Here is a 20849-nt window from a genome sequence, read left to right as displayed (position 1 = left end):
CACCACAAGAACTGAGTTTCTTAATCTGTGATTTGTAAAATAGCAATTGTGTAGCTGCACTTTAGGACAACTACACTGTCATGGGTGTGCAGGTGTTTTGCACCAAATATACCTTCATAGCACTGCTTTAATTCAGCCGCCGATCGGTCTGCGCAGCGCCACATAAAGTCAAACACACCCAGGGCAGTATGTGCATTAACCAAATCTATACACACACAATTATCATTTAGGGGTGGTTTCCCAGACAGGGATTAGACTAGTCCTAGACTAAAATAAATGTAAGAGCTGTCTAAACTGAAAACAACTTGTACTAACATATCTTAAAATACATCAGTGCCCTTTGTTTTGCCTCAAAATGCAGACAAGTAATGTTTTTAGTAAGACATGTTTGTTAAAACTAGTTATATTTCATATTTAAGCTAAGGCCTAGTCCTATCTTAAGCTAATCACTGTCTGGAAAACCACCCCATAGTGTTCAACAGTGGATTAAGAAACACATCCCAGAAGTACTTCAAACAGAAGTATGAAACTAAGGTTTTAAAATCAAACTATTTCATCAAAAAACACTCATTCTTGAGATCCTACATACATTTCATGACATGTGACTTTTTAAACTGCATTCTCCTGGAAAAACAAACTATAGAGTTAAATGAAAGAATTATAGCAGATATAATTTAATTATAAATAGATTATTTGATTTATTTTCAAGGTTTGTAAAAAAGACAGCACTCAAGTTTTAACCACTATATATTGATTTAATTTATAAATAAACATTGATTTTGCTGGTCCTACTTTGAGTTTTTTTTTAAATAATCTCTTTAATATAGACAATTGCATATAGATCACAATATGAGTTTACTTGCTGTATTAACATTAATATTTTTATAAGTGTTGTGACATTTATATTCTATAGATCAACAAATTCATTAAAATGTCAGAAATGCATTAATAAAAAAATCTACAAACATAAACAACACTGTCTAAATACTGTTTAACAGCAACATCATTAAAAACACAAGTACATTAAACATTAGTTAATGGTTACATTATATTAGTTTCAAACAAACAAACAAAACACTCACAAAATAATGCTTAACTGTTGTACTGGTTTACAAGCACGGTGTCACTTCTCATTACCAGTTGTCTCATATAAAATACACTTTTAAAAAGCTTAAATTGCTTCTGCTGTATATTTATTAAGTTATATATGTACATACTGTAGTTATGCTGTCTGTAGTGCTGGAGTTTTTAGCGAATGCTTCTCTAAAGGTTTTGTCTCAAGTTTGATTTGTATTAACTTTATAAAGTAATGCTTTGGTAACTGAGACCAGAAATTAAATATCAATATGACATTAAGACTCTTATATGTTTATAAAACTATAAAGGTTATTAACATTCCAGCTTGTCTTGAGACTCAATTTGGTTGCTCTGCACTTCACCCATCTGTTTAAATGGCAGGACATACACTGTTTAAACTGTTACATATTTATGTGCTACCTGCTCTATTGGGGTTCAATGATGTTAGTTTTCTGTATCAGTTAAACTGAAACATGATGGAAGTAGATTAGTTTCAATTTCATGGATGGATTAAATCTTTATTACAGAATTTATGTTAAGTCAGGGACAATTTATTTAATTCATTTTATGTGTTACTTCTTTTATGAATAACAGCATTACAGTATCTTTTTTTCTCTTCTCATTTATTCTGTTTGCCGCTTAAAGTTAAGATCCTGGCTGGGTTCTTTGTTCTTTTGGTTCCTAAATGTTCCTCAGGCTCAGAAGTGGAGTGTGAAGATCCATCAGTAAAGCTGATAAATCTGTCTTCAGAGCATGTTGATGCAGCAAGTGATATGGATGAACCAAAACCAGAAGTCATCACAGAGACTGTATCAGACATCTCATCTCCTCTCACTGAAAATAATGATCAAGAAAGAAGACTGTAAGATAGTTTGAGAACTTTTAGAAACAAATACTTATTTTCTGTTTTCTTAATAATATAGTTTTAATTAAGACTGGCGTTTAACACAAAAGACTTTAGAAATGCAGCTTTTATTAAAATGTACACTGTCAAAAATATATGTACAAAAGCTGTCACTGGAGCAGTACCCTTTAGAAACGTCCTAATATGTACCATATAGCTACAAATATGTTCCTTTTAGGTACCAATACGTCACTTTGAACTACCAATATGCCGCCACAGTTAACACACATGCACATAAAACATCCACTTCTCACTGATCTGACTTCAGGTAACCACAGTGTTACAACATCATTGTGCTGACTAAAACTCACAATGTTTTTATATGTTGCCTTAACATGTAATATTAGCTATTTTTATAACATTTAAACTTGCGCCAGTAAATCTTGTTGCTTTTAATTTATAACATAATACAGTTAAGTAATATCAAACAAGTGCTTTATCAAATTTATTTTTATATGCAAACAAAGATTTTATGACACTGATTTAATTGTTAACAGCACTATAAAGTATCTTACTATTCTAAATGAACATATTTATTACATGTAAGAATTTGACATGAACTGATGTATTTATAAAAAAAATTATAAATAAGTATGTATGTGACTTTTTCAAATAAACATTTATGAACTTGATGCCCTAATTTTTCGCTTGAGTACCTGCCCTTCAAAACTCTTTCTGTATGGTATATCAATGTGAACATTATTCAAAATATTTTATTTGGTGGTATATATAGTGAGTGAACAAAAATGATGTGTTACCCTCACCTGATAGAGATCTGAGAGAACCGTAAGCAGAACTCATCTCAGAGACTGTATCAGACATCTCATCTTCAGCCACTGGAAAAAATGATAAAAAAACAAGATTTTAAGATAGAAGTAGAACATTTTCATATTTAGAAAATATAAAAACAATTATTTCCTGCTTAAAAGTATTCATAAGAGAATTTTAAAAAGCATAAATTAAAGGCATCATTCATATCATAAATGTTTTTTCCGTAAGAAGAGTTTTAAATATTTTAAATAAAGAGTAAGCTCCTATAAATATTTAGGTATATGGTTGGACGAAAGACTAGCATTTGACGTACATATCGATAAGTTGCTAAAGAAGCTCAGGCCAAAATTAGGTTTCTTTTATCGTTTAAAAAATTGTTTCCCCTTTGAGGCTCGAAAGAAAATAGTAGAGAGTGCTTTTTTATCAATAATTGATTATGGTGATCTTCTTTATATGCACGCAACTACATCGCTACTTAAAAAACTAGACTCTGTGTATCACACAGCTTTACGCTTTGTCTCTGGCGCAGAACCACGGACGCATCACTGTATTTTATACATTTCCCTAGCGTGGTCATCCTTACATCAAAGGAGACGATTACATATGTACTTATTCATCGCAAAAGCTCTTTTAGGCAAATTACCCTCTTATATATCAAATCTTCTTAATTGTTATACAAATATTCATGGTACTAGATCTGGTTCTTATATTCGCTTAAAAGTCCCAAGGGTATTGTCTGAATTCGGCAAATGTGCTTTCTCTTCCTATGCTCCTCGGGCTTGGAATGAATTGCAAAATACTCTTAATTTAAATGCACTTCCAACTCTAAGCACTTTTAAACGTCTTTTACAAAAGGTTTTAATGGATACTTGCAATTGTTTTAACTGATTTGTTGTATTTGCGTTCTTGTTTTAGATCTTTCATTATGTGATTGTTGTAAATTGTGTTGTTGTCTAATTGTACTCTTTTTGTATGAAACTCAATGTGCCGTCGTCTTGACCAGGTCTCACTGGAAGAAGAGATAGAAATATCTCAATGTGATTTTCCTGGCTAAATAAAGGAAATAATAAATATAAACCTGATAAATGGGAAAAAGCTGTTGTGTTGTTAGACTTTACTAACAGATTAACAAGAATTCAGATCGTTTAACAGACTGCCAAAAACACAGAAAGGAGAAGTAAATGCAAGGTCCAGTTGCTAGGGTCACTGTCAAGCAGAGGTTTAACTTTCTACTAATCTAAAGTATTTTTCAAGTATTTGTATTTTATCCGTGTAAAATATACATTCCAAAGCATATTATCATAATTTTTTACTCATTACATTTCATAAACACAAGTTTTTGTTTTACATTTAATATCTAAGTACATTAAAATAAAACTCAAGTAAAAGTACACAATTTTAATGTAATAGGTATTAAATACATTTTGATATGCAATATTTAAGCAATATCGCTCGAGTAGGAGTGTGATATAGCTCTATATCCGGCACTCGGCCTGCGGCCTCGTGCCTCTGGCCTAATCACAGCCGTGATGATATAGAGCTATATCACACGACTCCGAGAGCGATATTGCTTTTATACAACAGTTCGACGGCACACGTTTGAAAAACGAAAACTAGAAAACAACAACGGAGTTATTTTAAAAGCCTCTTTGTTTGAGAACTACTTCTTCCGCCACGGATTTGAGGGCGGCCAGAATGACAGGTAAAACTTTCGGCTGCTTTGAAGTTCATAACAACTCAATGGACGGAAAAGCCGTTTCTTTATATTACCGTTTCTTGGTCACAAAGTGTAGTTTTAAGATTAGTTCAGTCGAGAATGTATCTGTATTATATTTAAATCTGCAGTCGATTAGTAAAGATAGCGCCTGTTTGAACGTTTGCTTAGTGAGATTCGGTACAAATGAGAACCAAAAGCATGAGCGGACATCAGTGTTCACTCGCCCCGCTGACCACCGCCCTCTCTGGGCTACATCTCTGAAAGGGATTCCCTGGCTCTCATGGTGGCCTTGTTTGTTTATGATCGTCAAAATGAGATCAAATCAGCAGTCTTTGGTGTCAGGATCAAACTTGTACTTGTTTTTTTTATTCATATTTAGTGTCTTTTGTGTTGTTATTGTTTTGGCGCGAGGTAAAAGTTAATAAAACTATACTTGTGAAACGTTACTATTGCTTTCTCATTTATTCTTAACGCGATACGAGCACTCGATTATTATTATTAAACTTTGTTCTTGTCAGTACTATACAAAACGTTTTTTTATAAGTGTCAGAGAGATGTTTTTGCATGCTGCTTATAAATATACCAGTGGCGATATCTCATAATATGTTTTAATAGTCACGTCACGATAAAGTAAATGATCAATGTCCACATTTAAAAGCTGCGGGGCTTACCTGCAGTTCCACGGTGTTTTCGCGTTCTGATAAAAGATATAGCTCCAGAAAAAAACGAGTGTTTATATTCCTCTTTCCAAGTGTTAATCGTCCACACGATGTGACAAGACATTTCTCCCATTAACTGTAACGTAACATCCAATAGCGCTGATCTTTGACGGAATAATAACTTCCGATTGGGGATTCACAGACTGATTTATGAGCAAGTAACCTAATGAGACACACACACGGAGAGTGATTCACACAGCGCGTCTGTGTTTTTCCATTCAGAGATGAGCCTGCTTAGGACCTCCATTCACTAGGTGGCGGAATAATACGAAAGGTGAAGCGGTTACAGTGACGTTATCAGTACAATATCGTATAGCTCTTAGCCAATCAGATTCGAGAACCAGAAAGAACTGTTGTATAATAAAGAATACACAGTATGATTATATGCTTTAGAATGTAGTGAAGTAAAATTTTCCTCAAGACAAACACCCTAATAAAGCACAGATGTTTGGAAAATGTAACTAATCTAACTAAGTATTTGTCACGACCTGGTCTCTCCATTTCTTATCTTATCCGAGTTTGAGAGATTAGGTTGTGACAGTATACGTGTCTGCCCTGAGAGAGTTGTGTGACATGCCCTTCCGCGGTCCACGTTTCTCTCAGGATTCGTGAATTGTTTCCCACTCCCTTATGTTTGATTAGCTTCAGGTGTTTGTTGTTTAGAATTCCCTATTTAATATCGATCTGTCCTGTCCTCCGTGCGTTGGTATTGTTCTCGGTTCCCTTCAAAGTTCCTAGTGTTTATTCCTGTTTCTGGTCTCCTGTGTTAGTTTATGTAGTTTAGTGTTTTCAGTGTTAACGTTAGTGAGTGTAGTTCTTGTGTCTGTTATTGTAATGTTTTACCCCCTCGTGGGTGTTTTGGTTCTGGGTTTTTACGTGTATTAAAGTATCCTTTATTTAAGTCTGCTTTTGGGTTTTTTCATCGCCTTCCCTGTGTTCCAGTCGTGACAGTGTTGTCCACCTCTGCTATCAAGTCCAACTAAATTCAATTTAAGCTGATAATAGTCCGTTTTACTGGCATTTGCGCCGCAGCCACTATGAAAACCAGCCATTTTGTTGAACGTTTGCCACTCAACAGGGCGAGCTCCGGCGTGGTCATGTGGAAAAGTGACGTCAATGCATACCCTCTATTTGACGACTTCTGCTTCGCGAAGACGGAAATAAGAAAAAGGTCCATTATTAAAAAATGTAGGGTATTTGTTAATATATGTCACATGCAAATAAACTCTCATTTAATTGGTCAGAGTGCATCTGTTTATTTTCCGCTCAAAGTTGTCTATCAAGATTGACAGACAGCAGTTCTGCGAGATTATTGTGAAGCTTGTTTGGTAACTGTGGCTAAATTACTTTATTATTGGGAGCAGGAATCAAAACGTAGGTGGGACAACATTCTTACCATGTATCTATTGTGGAGAAGAGCAATTAGAAGACATTTTATTAGGAACAGGTGCGCTTTGGTTTTCAATGACATTGACATTCTCACCAGAATTCCTCACCAAAGAACTATCAGGTATATTCATGGTTAATAAAGCAATAAGACAGCTTGATCATTGGTCCGTTGGATCGGATTGCTTTCACACTTATACTGAACCGCTCCAGAGTTTATTTGCATTCAGGTCAAGACCTCATTCAGGGAGTCCCGAAGCAGTGGTTTTGGTGCGGATCTAAGCGCGATTGCTGTGTTTATACAGTATTGTTCAAAATAATAGCAGTACAATGTGACTAACCAGAATAATCAAGGTTTTTAGTATATTTTTTTATTGCTATGTGGCAAACAAGTTACCAGTAGGTTCAGTAGATTCTCAGAAAACAAATGAGACCCAGCATTCATGATATGCACGCTCTTAAGGCTGTGCAATTGGGCAATTAGTTGAAAGGGGTGTGTTCAAAAAAATAGCAGTGTGGCATTCAATCACTGAGGTCATCAATTTTGTTTAGAAACAGGTGTGAATCAGGTGGCCCCTATTTAAGGATGAAGCCAACACTTGTTGAACATGCATTTGAAAGCTGAGGAAACTGGGTCGTTCAAGACATTGTTCAGAAGAACAGCGTACTTTGATTAAAAAGTTGATTGGAGAGGGAAAAACCTATAAAGAGGTGCAAAAAATGATAGGCTGTTCAGCTAAAATGATCTCCAATGCCTTAAAATGGAGAGCAAAACCAGAGCGACGTGGAAGAAAACGGAAGACAACCATCAAAATGGATAGAAGAATAACGAGAATGGCAAAGGCTCAGCCAATGATCACCTCCAGGATGATCAAAGACAGTCTGGAGTTACCTGTAAGTACTGTGACAGTTAGGCTATGTTTACATTAATGCGTTTATCCTTTAAAACGCGTTATTTTACGCCTTTCATCTACACTACATCACCGTTTTCGACCCTCATAAACGGATTCGTTCGCAAACGCTGAAGACCCTGTTTTAGTTTGAGAACTCAGACGTTGCTCTGAGTGTAAATGAACGTAGACGGAGTAAACTAGTTATGTAAACTAAAAGCTGATGTTAACGTGACAGCGCATCATTTTCAAAGAAAAAAATATTTTTATTCAGGTAAATGGAGGTTTGCAACGGAGGTTTTGCCAAAAATAGTAGGCTAAACATCTACCAACCAGCTATTATAAACGCTATATCGGATTGTTTTAACATGCATCCTTATAGATAATTTCTGTTTTATATTAATGTTTGAGTATTGTTGGGTTTAATGTGTTTATGTTTTGTTTAAATTTAGTTAGCTTACGAAAGATAGATTGTAATTTTAAACGCCATATAGGGCGTTGCAAAGGCCAATATGAAGGGAGAATTGTAATGGGTCAGACATTATTTTCCAGTTTAATGTAAGTTTTGTTTGCTACTTTAAAATGAATTTCGTTTCAGATAAATTGTCTCTTAATTTTAATCGATGTTTTGTTGATAAGTTTTGTGAATATAAATTAATAAAAACAATAAACTCAACGTCATTAATATAATGCTTGTTTAGGCGCTTGCGCTTTTAGCTATTTGTGTGTTGCTAGCGGAGGACGTGCACAGACCTCGCACACTTTTAAAAATTAATGCAATAAGCATTTCGGGTAGGCTAAAGCAACACTTTACCTCTTACTACAGTATGTTTGATTGAAGTTTGCATTTGCTGAAATTTATTTTTGCTTCAAGTTTGCTACTGTTTAGTACTGTTCACTTGAATGCTTTCTTTTTAAATCATAAAGACCTTTCTGTTTAGTTATAAAATCAAAATTAACCTATTAATCATATTAATATGTTGTAGGGGGGAGCTAGAACAGTATAAGTGTTTATGTTTTGTTTAAAGTTAGCTTACTAAAGACAGATTGTAATTTTAAACGCCATATAGGCGTTGCAAAGGCCAATATGAAGGGAGAATTGTAATGGGTCAGACATTATTTTCCAGTTTAATGTAAGTTTTGTTTGCTACTTTAAAATGAATTTCGTTTCAGATAATTTGTCTCCTAATTTTAATCGATGTTTTGTTGATAAGTTTTGTGAATATAAATTAATAAAAACAATAAACCCAACGTCATTAATATATAATGCTCGTTTAGGCGCTTGCACTTTTAGCTAACGTTATTCTGTGTTGCTAGCGGAGGACGTGCACGGACCTCGCACACTTTTAAAAATTAATGCAATAAGCATTTCTGATAGGCTAAAGCAATACTTCACCTCTTACTATGTTTGATTGAAGTTTGCATTTGCTGAAATTTATTTTTGCTTCAAGTTCGCTACTGTTTAGTACTGTTCACTTGAATGCTTTCTTTTTAAATCATAAAGACCTTTCTGTTTAGTTATAAAATCAAAATTAACCTATTAATCATATTATTATGTTGTAGGGGGGAGATAGAACAGTATAAGACTTTCCCAAACACATTTTTATAGGTTCAAAAATAGTGTCTGTTATAGTTGCCAGCAAAGGACCCAGGTATGAATTTTGTCAATATCGCACACCCCCTAGGCTGCGTAAACGCGCGAAGGTAAGCTATTATTAGAGTAATAAGTTATTTTACACTTTTATGCGCATGCCCAGTTACATGATTGGTCATGTTTCATGCGTTTATGGTGGTGTATAGTGTGGATGAAGATTCTTTTTAAAATGCCAGTATAAACGAGGATCGTTTTCATTTTAAAATGCCGTTTTAAAATGCAAATGCTCTAATGTAAACATGGCCTTAGAGGACATCTGTGTGAAGCTAATCTATTTTCAAGAATCCCCCGCAAAGTCCCTCTGTTAAAAAAAAGGCATGTGCAGAAGAGGTTACAATTTGCCAAAGAACACATCAACTGGCCTAAAGAGAAATGGAGGAACATTTTGTGTACTGATGAGAGTAAAATTGTTCTTTTTGGGTCCAAGGGCCACAGGCAGTTTTTGAGACGACCCCCAAACTCTGAATTCAAGCCACAGTACACAGTGAAGACAGTGAAGCATGGAGGTGCAAGCATCATGATATGGGCATGTTTCTCCTACTATGGTGTTGGGCCTATTTATCGCATACCAGGGATCATGGATCAGTTTGCATATGTTAAAATACTTGAAGAGGTCATGTTGCCCTATGCTGAAGAGGACATGCCCTTGAAATGGTTGTTTCAACAAGACAATGACCCAAAACACACTAGTAAACGGGGAAAGTCTTGGTTCCAAACCAACAAAATTAATGTTATGGAGTGGCCAGCCCAATCTCCAGACCTTAATCCAATTGAGAACTTGTGGGGTGATATCAAAAATGCTGTTTCTGAAGCAAAACCAAGAAATGTGAATGAATTGTGGAATGTTGTTAAAGAATCATGGAGTGGAATAACAGCTGAGAGGTGCCACAAGTTGGTTGACTCCATGCCACACAGATGTCAAGCAGTTTTACAAAACTGTGGTCATACAACTAAATATTAGTTTAGTGATTCACAGGATTGCTAAATCCCAGAAAAAAAATGTTGTACAAAATAGTTTTGAATTTGTACAGTCAAAGGTAGACACTGCTATTTTTTTGAACACACCCCTTTCAACTAATTGCCCAATTGCACAGCCTTAAGAGCGTGCATATCATGAATGCTGGGTCTTGTTTGTTTTCTGAGAATCTACTGAACCTACTGGTAACTTGTTTGCCACGTAGCAATAAAAAATATACTAACAAACCTTGATTATTCTGGTTAGTCACATTGTACTGCTATTATTTGAACAAGACTGTATATGCCTAAATGAATTGAACCAAGGGAGACATAGCACCAAGTTCCCAAACAAAGGATCAACCCTTAGACTTTAAAACCACTGGTGATTAGCAGTTAGCAAATGTGAAATGACAAACATCTCGTTAATGAATGTTTCATTAAATATAGACTGTATTTACTTACTAATTTGTGATCTTGCTCTCTCTCCTTCTGCTCTCTTTCTGTCCGATTCAAAACAGCAGCCGTTGTTTTCTGTCACTGTCTCCTCTATCTTCTCCAGCAGATCTTTGATCTGAGTCTCATCACTTCTGTTGTTATTGTTTAGAAGATGATATCTGTTCCCACATTTCTTCACCAGCCACTGGAGATCCTCACCTTCACTCTCAATGTGTTTCTCTATAGATGTGTCTCCTAGAAAGTCTCCATGAGTGAAGAGCACTATAGTGTGACTCCAGACTCTCTTACCCAGAAGATCAACATAACTCTGCAATGCTTTTCTCTCAACATCTTTAAATGTTCTGTCCACACATATAACCAGAAGAACAATGTGAGGTCCTGGAGGACACAGAGACACACTGAGTAAAATCTCTTCTTTCAGTAACTCAGTGTTCTTCTCTACAGGTTTATTTATCCTCCATCCAGGAGCTTCAATCACAGTGATGTGTCTGTCTGCTACTTCTCTCTGTCTCTTCACACACTGAGCAGATGTCTTCAAGTCAAACTCCTCTCTGTTCAGGATGATGTTTCCTGATGAACTCTTACCAGATCTTCTGTTCCCCATTAACACAATCCTCAGCTCCGAGAGCTTCTGAGTGTCACCTGTAACAAATACACAAACACACTTATTCAAAATTATACTGTACTGAAAAGCAACAGATATAAAAACAACAGGTTTAAAATAACAACATTTAACAGAGAATTGACTATTTATTTGATAGAACAGACAAAAGGATTATGGAAAATTAAGGCAAATTAATGGAAATTCTTGATGCCGAATGGTCAATAATTGTGATTTATCCTTTTCATAGCAAATTTGTTTCAGTGAATTTCTCTAAGATTAATACACATCCCATTGTACCTGAAATAAGATTATAATGACAGCTGTGTCTAATCATTTATTTATTATAAATCTAATAACTATAATATTTAAAGTAAAGTTTTCTGGCATTATACTCTATACTTATAGGGGAGGTTTCCCAGACAGGGATTAGACTAGTCCTAGACTTAAAAAACTTTTAAGAGCTGTCCAAACTGAAAACAACTTGCACTTACATATCTTAAAATAAATCAGTGCCCTTTGTTTTACCTCAAAATGCACACAAGTAATGTTTTTAGTGAGGCATGTTTGTTAAAACTAGTTATATTTCCTAATTAAACTAAGGCCTAGTTCTGGATTAAGCTAATCGTGGTCCGGGAAACCACCCCATAGTCTTTTGTGATTAATTACTAAAAACATAAACCAGAAAAAACATGAAGAGTTGGTGAACCACGGACATGTGTTGTTGTGGCAGTGATCCAAAAAATAGAAAAATAAAAAATTACTTTATTAGTGTGTAGAGTACAATTACTGTAAAAGTTTATCTCACTGTTGTTAAACATTTCAACTTAACATTACAACAATTTTAGATCGCATTTCAGACAATTTTAGGGATTCTTGAGTTTGGACCATGTTTCTGTACTTAAAAGACAGTTTATACAATTCAAATAATTACATTTATTATATTGTCTATAACCTGTACAAGACATTTTCTATTTTAACATTTAAACCCTGAAAATCATGGGCCTGTTTAAAATTTATATATAAAAGTTTAAAACTTTTTAATATATAAGTGTTCATTGAATCGATTGTAAAATCGATTTTCCATGTCTAAAAAAGACGTTTCCATTTTCAACGCCAAATAACAGACAAATGTGAAGAGAGCGCCTGAAACGCACAAGTCAGCAATATTTCTTATTCATTGTCATTAAGTTTCGTGCAGAATAAAAAACAGCAACAGTAGTGCAACATTCTCTAAAAAAATATGCAGAGTGGACTGCTGCCATAAATGAAAAACATCACTGCAGGGTTCGCCGGCTGCTTTTTTGATTTAGGCAATTCAAAATTATTTTAAATAATGATTCGATCTATTTCAAACAACTAATCAAAAATGAAACTTTAAATAGACTTACTTGAAGTTGAGAACATGCTGTGTATTTTTTTATTAAACATAACCGACACTTAAGCTGCACTAGGCAGGCATAATGAAATGCGCAAAAAGACTAGGACCATTACAAATTATTGGTCAGGAAAACAAGTCGATCAACATTTTAGGTGTCAAGAGCAGAGCGCTTTTCATTCACTATATGTCCATCTGTTGAGAAGACGCACTCCGACCGCACTGATGTCCCAGGGAAACTCGGGTACTTCGTTGCCAGCTGCGTATTTCGTACTGCCAATCTTCCATCACAAAAGCAGGTCGCTGTCAGCTCGCAAGGGTGGCTCCTTGTCATAACTCATCATCTCCTGTAAGCTCACAATTTCAACGCTGTCTTGTGTTGTGTTGTCTCGTTTATTGACGTTGTCCTCCATTTTCTTTGCAAAACACTAAATTGCAGCGATTGAAAGCGTGAAACTATAGGTGCATAAAATTGCTGGGTATTTTCTGTCTAAATTTCGCAACGCCTACTGCACTTTTGGAATTCTTTATTTTCTTTTTCTGCTTGTTTGTGAGTTTTGTTACATCTATATTTTTAACTGTTTAATTCTTTTAAAATTAATAGTGTACATATTTGGTTAAAATCGATTGCCTATTTTCGTTTTCGAAACTTTTTTGGTCGGTCCGATCGATTGTGCAATCAATTTTCGAAACGAAAAGTGACAGCCCTAGTGGCTGGTAGTGCAAAATGTTTATTTATTACCAGTGGCGGCGCCAGGGAGGAGCTAGGTGGTGCTGTAGCTCCCTTTATAATATCCATAGCACCCGCCCACCACCGCCAAGAAATGCCTGTAATTTTTTTTATATTTATATTTTAATGTCATGTTTGAATAGTCTTTTCATGTTGTTAAAAAAGGGAATTCAATAATAATTTAAAAATATATATTTTAGTCTAAAATATCATGAGACCCAAACATGTGATCTTCTTTGGCCAATGGGTGCAGCGCCCGGTGAACCTTTCACCTTAATGCACAGCAGTTTGTTTTTGATAGCGAGTTTGGAAATTTAGCGAAGTAAAATACACCAAGATGGATACACCAAAAACTACCCGAGGAACAGCAGTGGACACACTAGGACCAGTAATCTGGCACTTTTGGCTATAAATACGGAGAGAACGAGGACCCTTGACTGCGTCAACACAAGCGTGCCGCACAAGCCCTGAAAAGTAAAGCCAAAACGTCTCGATCGCCCCCCAGTGACCGGTCCCAGTATAGGTCATAAAGCCCGCCTCCCCATGTTATTCAATGGGACTTGAGACCAACTAAAAAAATTAATTACACTTCAATTATCTTTTTTCCGAAGCTGGTTTCTGTCATTTACTGTAGTTTTTATCATGCTAATGTAAATTCAAGTGTTTGTTTTTAAAATAAGTTTGTTTTTAGTTAGTTATTTAATGCTATAAAAACGGGGGTGTCACGTCATGACTGACAGCTGTGATATCGTGTGATATGCGCATTCTACGAGAGCGAGGGCGTGGTCTTGACTTCGCGCCTTCCCTTCCTGCTCACTACTGCGCATGACTGGTCCCGAAATCGCTATTGCGCAGACTCAAGACCCAAGATGTCAGCGCCATATCGTGCAACTGGCGGCTTCAATTTTCACCAATGGAAGAGAGACAACATGAGTCGTCCATCTATTTTACATTCTATGCGTCAACATCATTGATGATGCTGTTTTGTTGTAAAGACGTCTATGATAAGTGCTTGATTTTCCCCTCTGTTGGCAATTAGAAATTGAATTAATTTGGTGGTTAAAGCACAAATCTTGGCTCTTCATTGTTACATCTATAGCAGGGGTCTCCAACCTTTTTTCAATGGAGAGCTACTTTCTAAAAAATAAAAGTGGTCGAGAGCTACTTGTCACGTAATACCTAAATTTAGTTAACAAATAACGATCTATTAACTCACTGTGATTTGAACTCTTTCCCCTACAGCATTTTTTTTAAAAAGTTGCCAGCCAGTGCCAGCTTTTTTATTTTTATATTTTTCACAAAATTTTAATACCTTCCAGAAAATGCTTTTCTTTAAACATAAACATACGATACATCAAATAAAAGAACAGATCCTCTTAAACAACAACAACAAAAAACTTTCATGTTGTTTATTTATACTTTTTATCACATCTTATGTATGGGTAGGATTCTTCCAAAAAAACATTTGGATTAAACAAATAATTTATTAATGCTCAGATTTAGAAAGATGATCCAAACATACACAGAGTATTTACTGCTTTTGGATTCATATTAGGGATGTGCACAGGGCCTGAAGTTAACTGTAGCGAATTAGCGGGAGGAGGGAAATAACGTTATTTGAAACACTATGAACCTCCGACCGAAACACTACGGGGATTCCCAAGGGAATCTTAGATTTTAGCTCAAAAGGGAATATTATGTATAATTAACTGTAATTAATTATACAAGTTTATCAGGTTTTACCTGGCGTAGCAGAATTAATAATAACAATTAATTAATATGTTCGTCCACCGAAGACATATATCCATAATCGTATATTAACGTCTAAGAAATGTTAATTTCATGGCCTTTAAAATTAACCTTCTCACTGATATACAGTGCTACTCGCAGCGTGTAGCTGGATCAAAAGGCAGAAATAGTGACTTTAATTTCATGAGCATTGAACACAGAAACAATTCAATTGTGAAAATGCAAACCGGTTTATTAACTATAAAATGAAGTACACATAACGACTAACTAAACATACACACATACAATAACATAAAACATAGATGAGAAAGAAAAGATTGAAAATAACTAGAGAGAGTGAAAGATTGGCAATAGCACTATTGCTTAACATCTGCACAAACCATCGGATAATCTCTAAGGATCGCCTTAATTTTCATAAGGGGTAAAGCTTGAACATCAGCGAGTTAAACGAGTTTTATACTTGCGTTGGCTCTTTTTGATGCGGTGCGAAGTTTCTTATGCTCGCGGTGCGAGCAAGGAGAGAGAGAGAGAATCCAGGTGTGTTTGTTTAAGATGGAAGTCCGTTAAGTTGTTTCGTAGGGCGGATTGGTCCGCGGGGTTTTCCGAACTCTAGCGCAAAGCCAGGAAAGACTGTCCCGAAGAGACAGGGCTCAGAGAAAAGATGATGAATCCGAGGGACTCTGGGTGAGTCTCAGCGAGTTTCCAAACTGCGCTGACGGGTTACCTGAGTAACCGGGCGACTGGGCGCTCATGAGTGAACTAAGCCACTGACTGAGATCCTGAGCGAATCGTTCGAATTGAGCTATTGAGCGATGATCAATGAGCAATGAGCAATGATGGCTTGGGCGATAGGCCGTTTTGACCTTTCACACGCCCAGCCCATTTTGGGTGTATGGCCAATGTGTGAAGTGTTCGGTCGCGCGGGGAAACAAGCCTTTGTTCTTTCAGACATCACATTTGCGTAATTGCATAATGATAAAAGTTTGTTTCCATAACTCTTCAAATCGATATTAAATGACATTGATGCGGCTTATGGTAATATGATACATAGAAATGATTGGGAAATAAAGAGTAGATTAATTTGATACTAGACAAGACATGGGTTTAAGATCACGTTGAATAATAATTTCATACCTAAGATATGAACCATGCTACAGTGAACAAAATCTAACTAAAGTGTTAACACACAGTTACATCACACATACATGATCATGCAGTAAAGGGATATAACATATATATACATTTAAACAGCTCATTGTGATTTTTAAATGTGGTTTCATCACAGACATATAGTCTGTGCCCCCAGCTGTGTCTCTGGCGATCGTCGAACGAACGGCTCTCAGGTTTCTCTGGTGGGATTCCTTTGAAGACTGCATTTGTTTTAATTGTCGCCCACTTTACAGCCTTGATAGGTGGTAGATATCTGGGTGATTGTGTTATCAGGACACAGGGTTATCTAAAGTCACAATTTTAGGGCTGTTTACGATCCAGATGCCAAATGGCCTCAATCTGACTCCGAGCCATTTGCTACATATCCCCCCTTCATGGCCACCAGGGTCTTGAGAGACTTTGGTGGGCGATGGTTCAATAGGCGATGGTTGGACAGGTCATTTGGTCTGGATGGCAGGTGTATCTTAATTTTCTGCAGCGCTTCGGCGTGCCTGCAGAGGGGTGATTTCGATGAGGTTGGGCTCTTGCTCGGCTTGTGTGTCTTGCTTCCCATGGTTCCGCTTGAAGACTTGAGGGACGGCAGCTGTGCACTTGTTCGCTGTTTCCTGCATCCCGCTGACTCTCCGGTACAGGATGAAAGTAAGGCCAAGAGTAAGGGCGTATCCTACTCCTGTGGAGAGGCACAGTACGGTGTCAGTGGCGGTCCAGGCTCGGAAAACAGGGAGGCTGTGCATAGCTGGCATGCGAGCAAGTGCCTGGAGGGCAGTGTCGATGGGCGTGACATCAATTAGTTGGGTCCCCCCTTCTGCAATCCTCATCTCCAATTCAGGGTCTAAAGTGAAGTTGTGGTCCCTGAAGAAAGTTGAAATTTCCAGTTCGGTGTGGTACTCCTCACTGGGAAGGTGATAGAGTGCGAGTTCATCGATGTGAAGAATCGCATCTTTTGGAACTTGGATCCACATCGTCTGGTTTGGTAGACTGATGCGGGTGGCTGTGTCGTGTTGGTCGTAGGTCAAAGTGGCCGTGCTGGCTGGGGTGTTGACCAGCCATCGGTCACCTACGATCTCAGCTTGGGTGTTAGTGACCTCGGCTCGTGGTTTAGCTGAGGCAGGACAACGAGAGTCAATCTTCATGGGCCGCAGCCCACAGATGCCGTCAGTGTTGTCCCGAAGGAAAGGTTTGCTGGGGCAGAGATAATGAATGTCTTTAGTGAGGCTGCACATGCGAAGGTTTGGTGCAAGGTACAGCTGTTCGTTGCTGTCATGGTAAGCCACCACAGTGGGGGTGCGTATTCTGATGTGAGTGTTTCCCTGCCAGAAGCCAACATTGACAATGTCTTTGAGTCTGTAGATGTTGTGTGACTCGATGATTGGCAGGTTTATCAGAAAAGCAAGTTCGTCTTGTTCAGGGGCTATGCTTAGTGAGATTGCGCTACCTAGGGAGTAGGCCAGATGCGCCTGCAGGGTGTTTGTTGGGCCTGCAGTGGCAGAGGGTAAAATGGTCTGTACCAGGCTGAGGGGTACCAGGCAGGGTGGAATGGCTGCTGCGGCAGCTCCGAGTAGGGCTCCCAGGAACCGCTTGTGACGCTTGGTTTGTCGGCCAAGACCTGCCTGTGTCTTCTGAAGTTGGTACAGCATGTGTTTGATGTCAACCTCTGCGTGAATCATAGCGTTCTGCGCCCATCGTTCTCCTGCCCAACTGGTTTCTGGTGCTGATGCTGTGTAGTGTGCTCTGTAGACATCACGGGGGTTGAGTCGGACATAGACTTTTTGGCTATGTGTTCTGCAGTTCGTGATCAGGAGTCCAGGTTGCTCTTTAAGGACGATGCCTGAGGCGGGACCCGGCGACACGATTTCAGGTTGCGACCATCCCCCCTGTAGGCTGATGTACAGAACAGTGATCCACAGCAGCATCCTGGTGACAGAGAGGGAGAGAGAGAAGGAACAATAGGTGGGCGCTACAGGTCCTTGTTTGGTCAGGACAGTTCTCTTTCTTTTCATTAGCGGCTGTTCCCTAGGTGGCAGAGTTCTAGTGATGAGGCAGTGTGGAGGGAGTTTGGCCTGGTTAGTGCTCGTCCCCCCTTTACTGTCATTCCACCATGTTGAGTGTCTCTTGACTTGGTTCTGGTGGACCCATCTGAAAATTGGTTCCTTCTGACTCCTGCCCATCTTGATCTGGTATGCAATGGGGGAGAGTTTGTCCACAATCTCATGAGGTCCTGTCCAGTGTGGCAGAAATTTCTTTGACAGCAGTCGGTGAGCTGTCTGAATTGGCGGGGCGAAACTGTAGGACCAGATCTTGGTTGTTCGAAAAGCGAAGGTCGTTCCCGGATGAAGTTCATCCAGATACTGGTGAGTGGTGTCATTGGGTGCTGGAAAGCATTCTGCCAACTTTGTGAATTGGCAGATGACCGTGAGAAGGTGTTTGTTGCCCCTCGTTGGCCTGGGTAATGGTCCAACCCAGTCTATCTGGAGGTCTGACACTGCAAAGTTGACACCTCTTTTTTGAAGTGGTGCTCCATGGTTTGGCTTAGCCGGTTGGAACTGGCAGCAAACCAGACATTTCTTGATGTGTTCTGCTACATCATGCTGCATTCCAGGCCAGTATGCCACCTGTTTCGGTGTTTCATAAGTGGCTTTTGTGCGGTGGTGTGCGGCACATGCTGTGTCATGCGCATACATTAGTATGACCCCCCTATGGGCCTGAGGAACCACAAGCGCAGGTGTAGTGCGGTCATCAGGGACATACCCGAGGATGTTGTGTTGTATGCGCAGCAGGTGCCTGACATCGTTGAGACGTTTGCAGGTTGGAGCAGCAGACAGGTCAGAGTTTGTGATAGGGTAGGTGGAGGGGTCTGAGAGGTGGTTTAACATAGCTTGGGTAGCGATGTTAAAGGCTTGTAGTTTCTGATGATCTGCATCATCCTGCATGGCATCTGCATCTTTTAAATTTTGTTGAACTTGTGTGTCAAGTCCTGGGTATGGCTCTGAGTCTTTGGCTGGATGCAGAGTGCAGAGCAGTGAACTTTTGAAGTTTAGGTCTGAGACGAAGTTCCCGCGGCTGGCTGGGGGGTCGTCCATGACCTGTGTGACCTGGCAGTTTACCTCAGATGATCTGGCTGATTGAAAGGGTAAAGGTTCTCGCACTTGAGCCCAAATTTTTAACTGTTTAAAGTCCATTAAGGGTTCAAAGCGGTCTAGCAGGTCTTTGCCAATGAGGAGAGGGTATGAGTCCATTGGTGAGATGTACACAGGGTGTATGATGCTCATAGGACCGATTGTCAGGTGGATGGGAATCACCTGTTGCAGTTGAACTTCAGTCTGGCTGTAAGACTGCACATTCAGCATACACCTTTGGGGTTTAAGGGTCAGATTTTGGGCCTTAGCTCTGTTCTGGAGTCTGGTGAAAAGCTGGGATGACATCAGCGTTAGGTCAGCTCCGGTGTCGACGAGGGCTTCTAGTTCAACCTCATTTTCCAAGGTGATGGATAGATATAGCTTTTTAGCTTCTCCTCTTTCGATCAGGTTTCCCAGGAGGCTTGGTACTGGGGCTGTGGTATTAATGGGAAGGCAGTCAAGGCTGGTTTCCTGTGACTCTGTAGGGAAAGAGACACTTAACACAGCACTCTCTGGTACTTGCAGGCTTTGGTTGGTTGGTGTTTGAGATATTGTTTGTATGCCAAAGTCTTTGAATAAGGAGTCGGGTTTGTCTTCGTGGTCCTCCTTGTGGGGCCTCTTTTGGATTAACTCCTTCAATATTCTCAGAATCTCTGCTGTCTCAGACGTGTCTGTGTCACACTGTTTCGGGGGTAGCTCAGACTTAGATTTGCTCTGTGTGTATCGAGACTGATCTCTCTGTTGTCTGTGACCAGTATTTGATCTGCAAGGTGCAGGACGGTTACCTCTAGGTCGTCGGCCAGGTTCCCACGAGCCGCCACCCGTCTGGTTGTCTGATGAGTTTGGCCGGCTCCATGACCTCTCGGCGCGTCCCATTTGGTGCTTGGGACGAGCCCCTTCATGGCCGTACCATTCCTGGCTGGCTGTAAAGTCTCTTGACCCTCTTGGCCCTCTGTTGAAAGGTCTTTCACTGTGGCGTTGTCGTGCGCCCTCCAGTGGTAGTTCAGGGTACAGTTCAGAGACAGGGAGAATGACAGGGTTTTTAACAGTCTTTTCAGAGGCCGCTCTTTGTTTACCATAAGCTTTCTGGGCCAAGTCCCGCAGCTGCCTGGTTGTCATCGTGCGAGGGCAGGCCATAACCCCTAAGTGTTGGCTTACTGTGAAGTGAAGATTTCGCAGGAAGAGGGTCCTGAAGTTAAAGTCCTCCTCCATTCCTGGCTCATTCCGTGAGCCAAAGTAAGCTCGCCTGAGTCTGTTGTAATAGGCCTGTGGAGTTTCGTTTCGGCTCTGTTTGAGGTCCATCGCTGTAACAAGTCCTTGTTCTGACTCTGGATCCGAAAACTCTTCTATTAAGGCCTTTTGCAGCTGCTCGTAATCCATCTTGACGTTTTCTGGCTGCCGGTCAAGGAAACTCCTCACCTCACGACTGGAAGTAACCCGTAGCAGATACAGTTTGTCTCTTGTGGTTACATTTGGCAGTGTTTGCAAATAAAAGTCAATGTCCTGCAGGTAAGAGTGGATATCATGGCCACCTGCAGGCTCTGGGGTAAATGTTGGGATATTTCTAGCCAGCT

At 39.1% G+C, this 20849-nt stretch overlaps 2 protein-coding genes across 3 annotated transcripts in view; one reads left to right on the top strand and one right to left on the bottom strand.

Moving 5' to 3' along the window:
- Window positions 1-20849, top strand: part of myo5ab (myosin VAb) — a 151484-nt gene that overhangs the window by 26936 nt on the left and 103699 nt on the right. The gene's annotated exons all lie outside the window — the stretch shown is intronic.
- Window positions 705-11351, bottom strand: LOC129434484 (GTPase IMAP family member 9-like). Its single transcript, XM_073868507.1, has 3 exons — window positions 10538-11351; window positions 2746-2817; window positions 705-1911 (listed from the first exon to the last, which is right to left on the bottom strand). Exons 1-3 carry the CDS (start codon window positions 11133-11135, stop codon window positions 1697-1699), a joined length of 885 nt encoding a protein of 294 aa, XP_073724608.1. The 5' UTR covers window positions 11136-11351; the 3' UTR covers window positions 705-1696.

Source organism: Misgurnus anguillicaudatus, chromosome 6, assembly GCF_027580225.2.
Source record: "Misgurnus anguillicaudatus chromosome 6, ASM2758022v2, whole genome shotgun sequence".
Taxonomy (NCBI): Eukaryota; Metazoa; Chordata; class Actinopteri; order Cypriniformes; family Cobitidae; genus Misgurnus; species Misgurnus anguillicaudatus.
Note: the sequence above shows the minus strand (reverse complement) of the source record. Positions and strands in the feature narration are given on the sequence as shown.

Bases quoted from the DNA above. Each gene is read 5' to 3' on its own strand.
- LOC129434484 (XM_073868507.1), bottom strand. From the start codon at position 11,135: ATGGGGAACAGAAGATCTGGTAAGAGTTCATCAGGAAACATCATCCTG. The intron at 2,818-10,537 runs GTAAGTAAATAC...CATTTTTTCCAG, and splicing joins GAGAGCAAGATCACAAATTA to TGGCTGAAGATGAGATGTCT. The intron at 1,912-2,745 runs GTGAGGGTAACA...CATTATTTTCAG, and splicing joins TTCTCTCAGATCTCTATCAG to TGAGAGGAGATGAGATGTCT.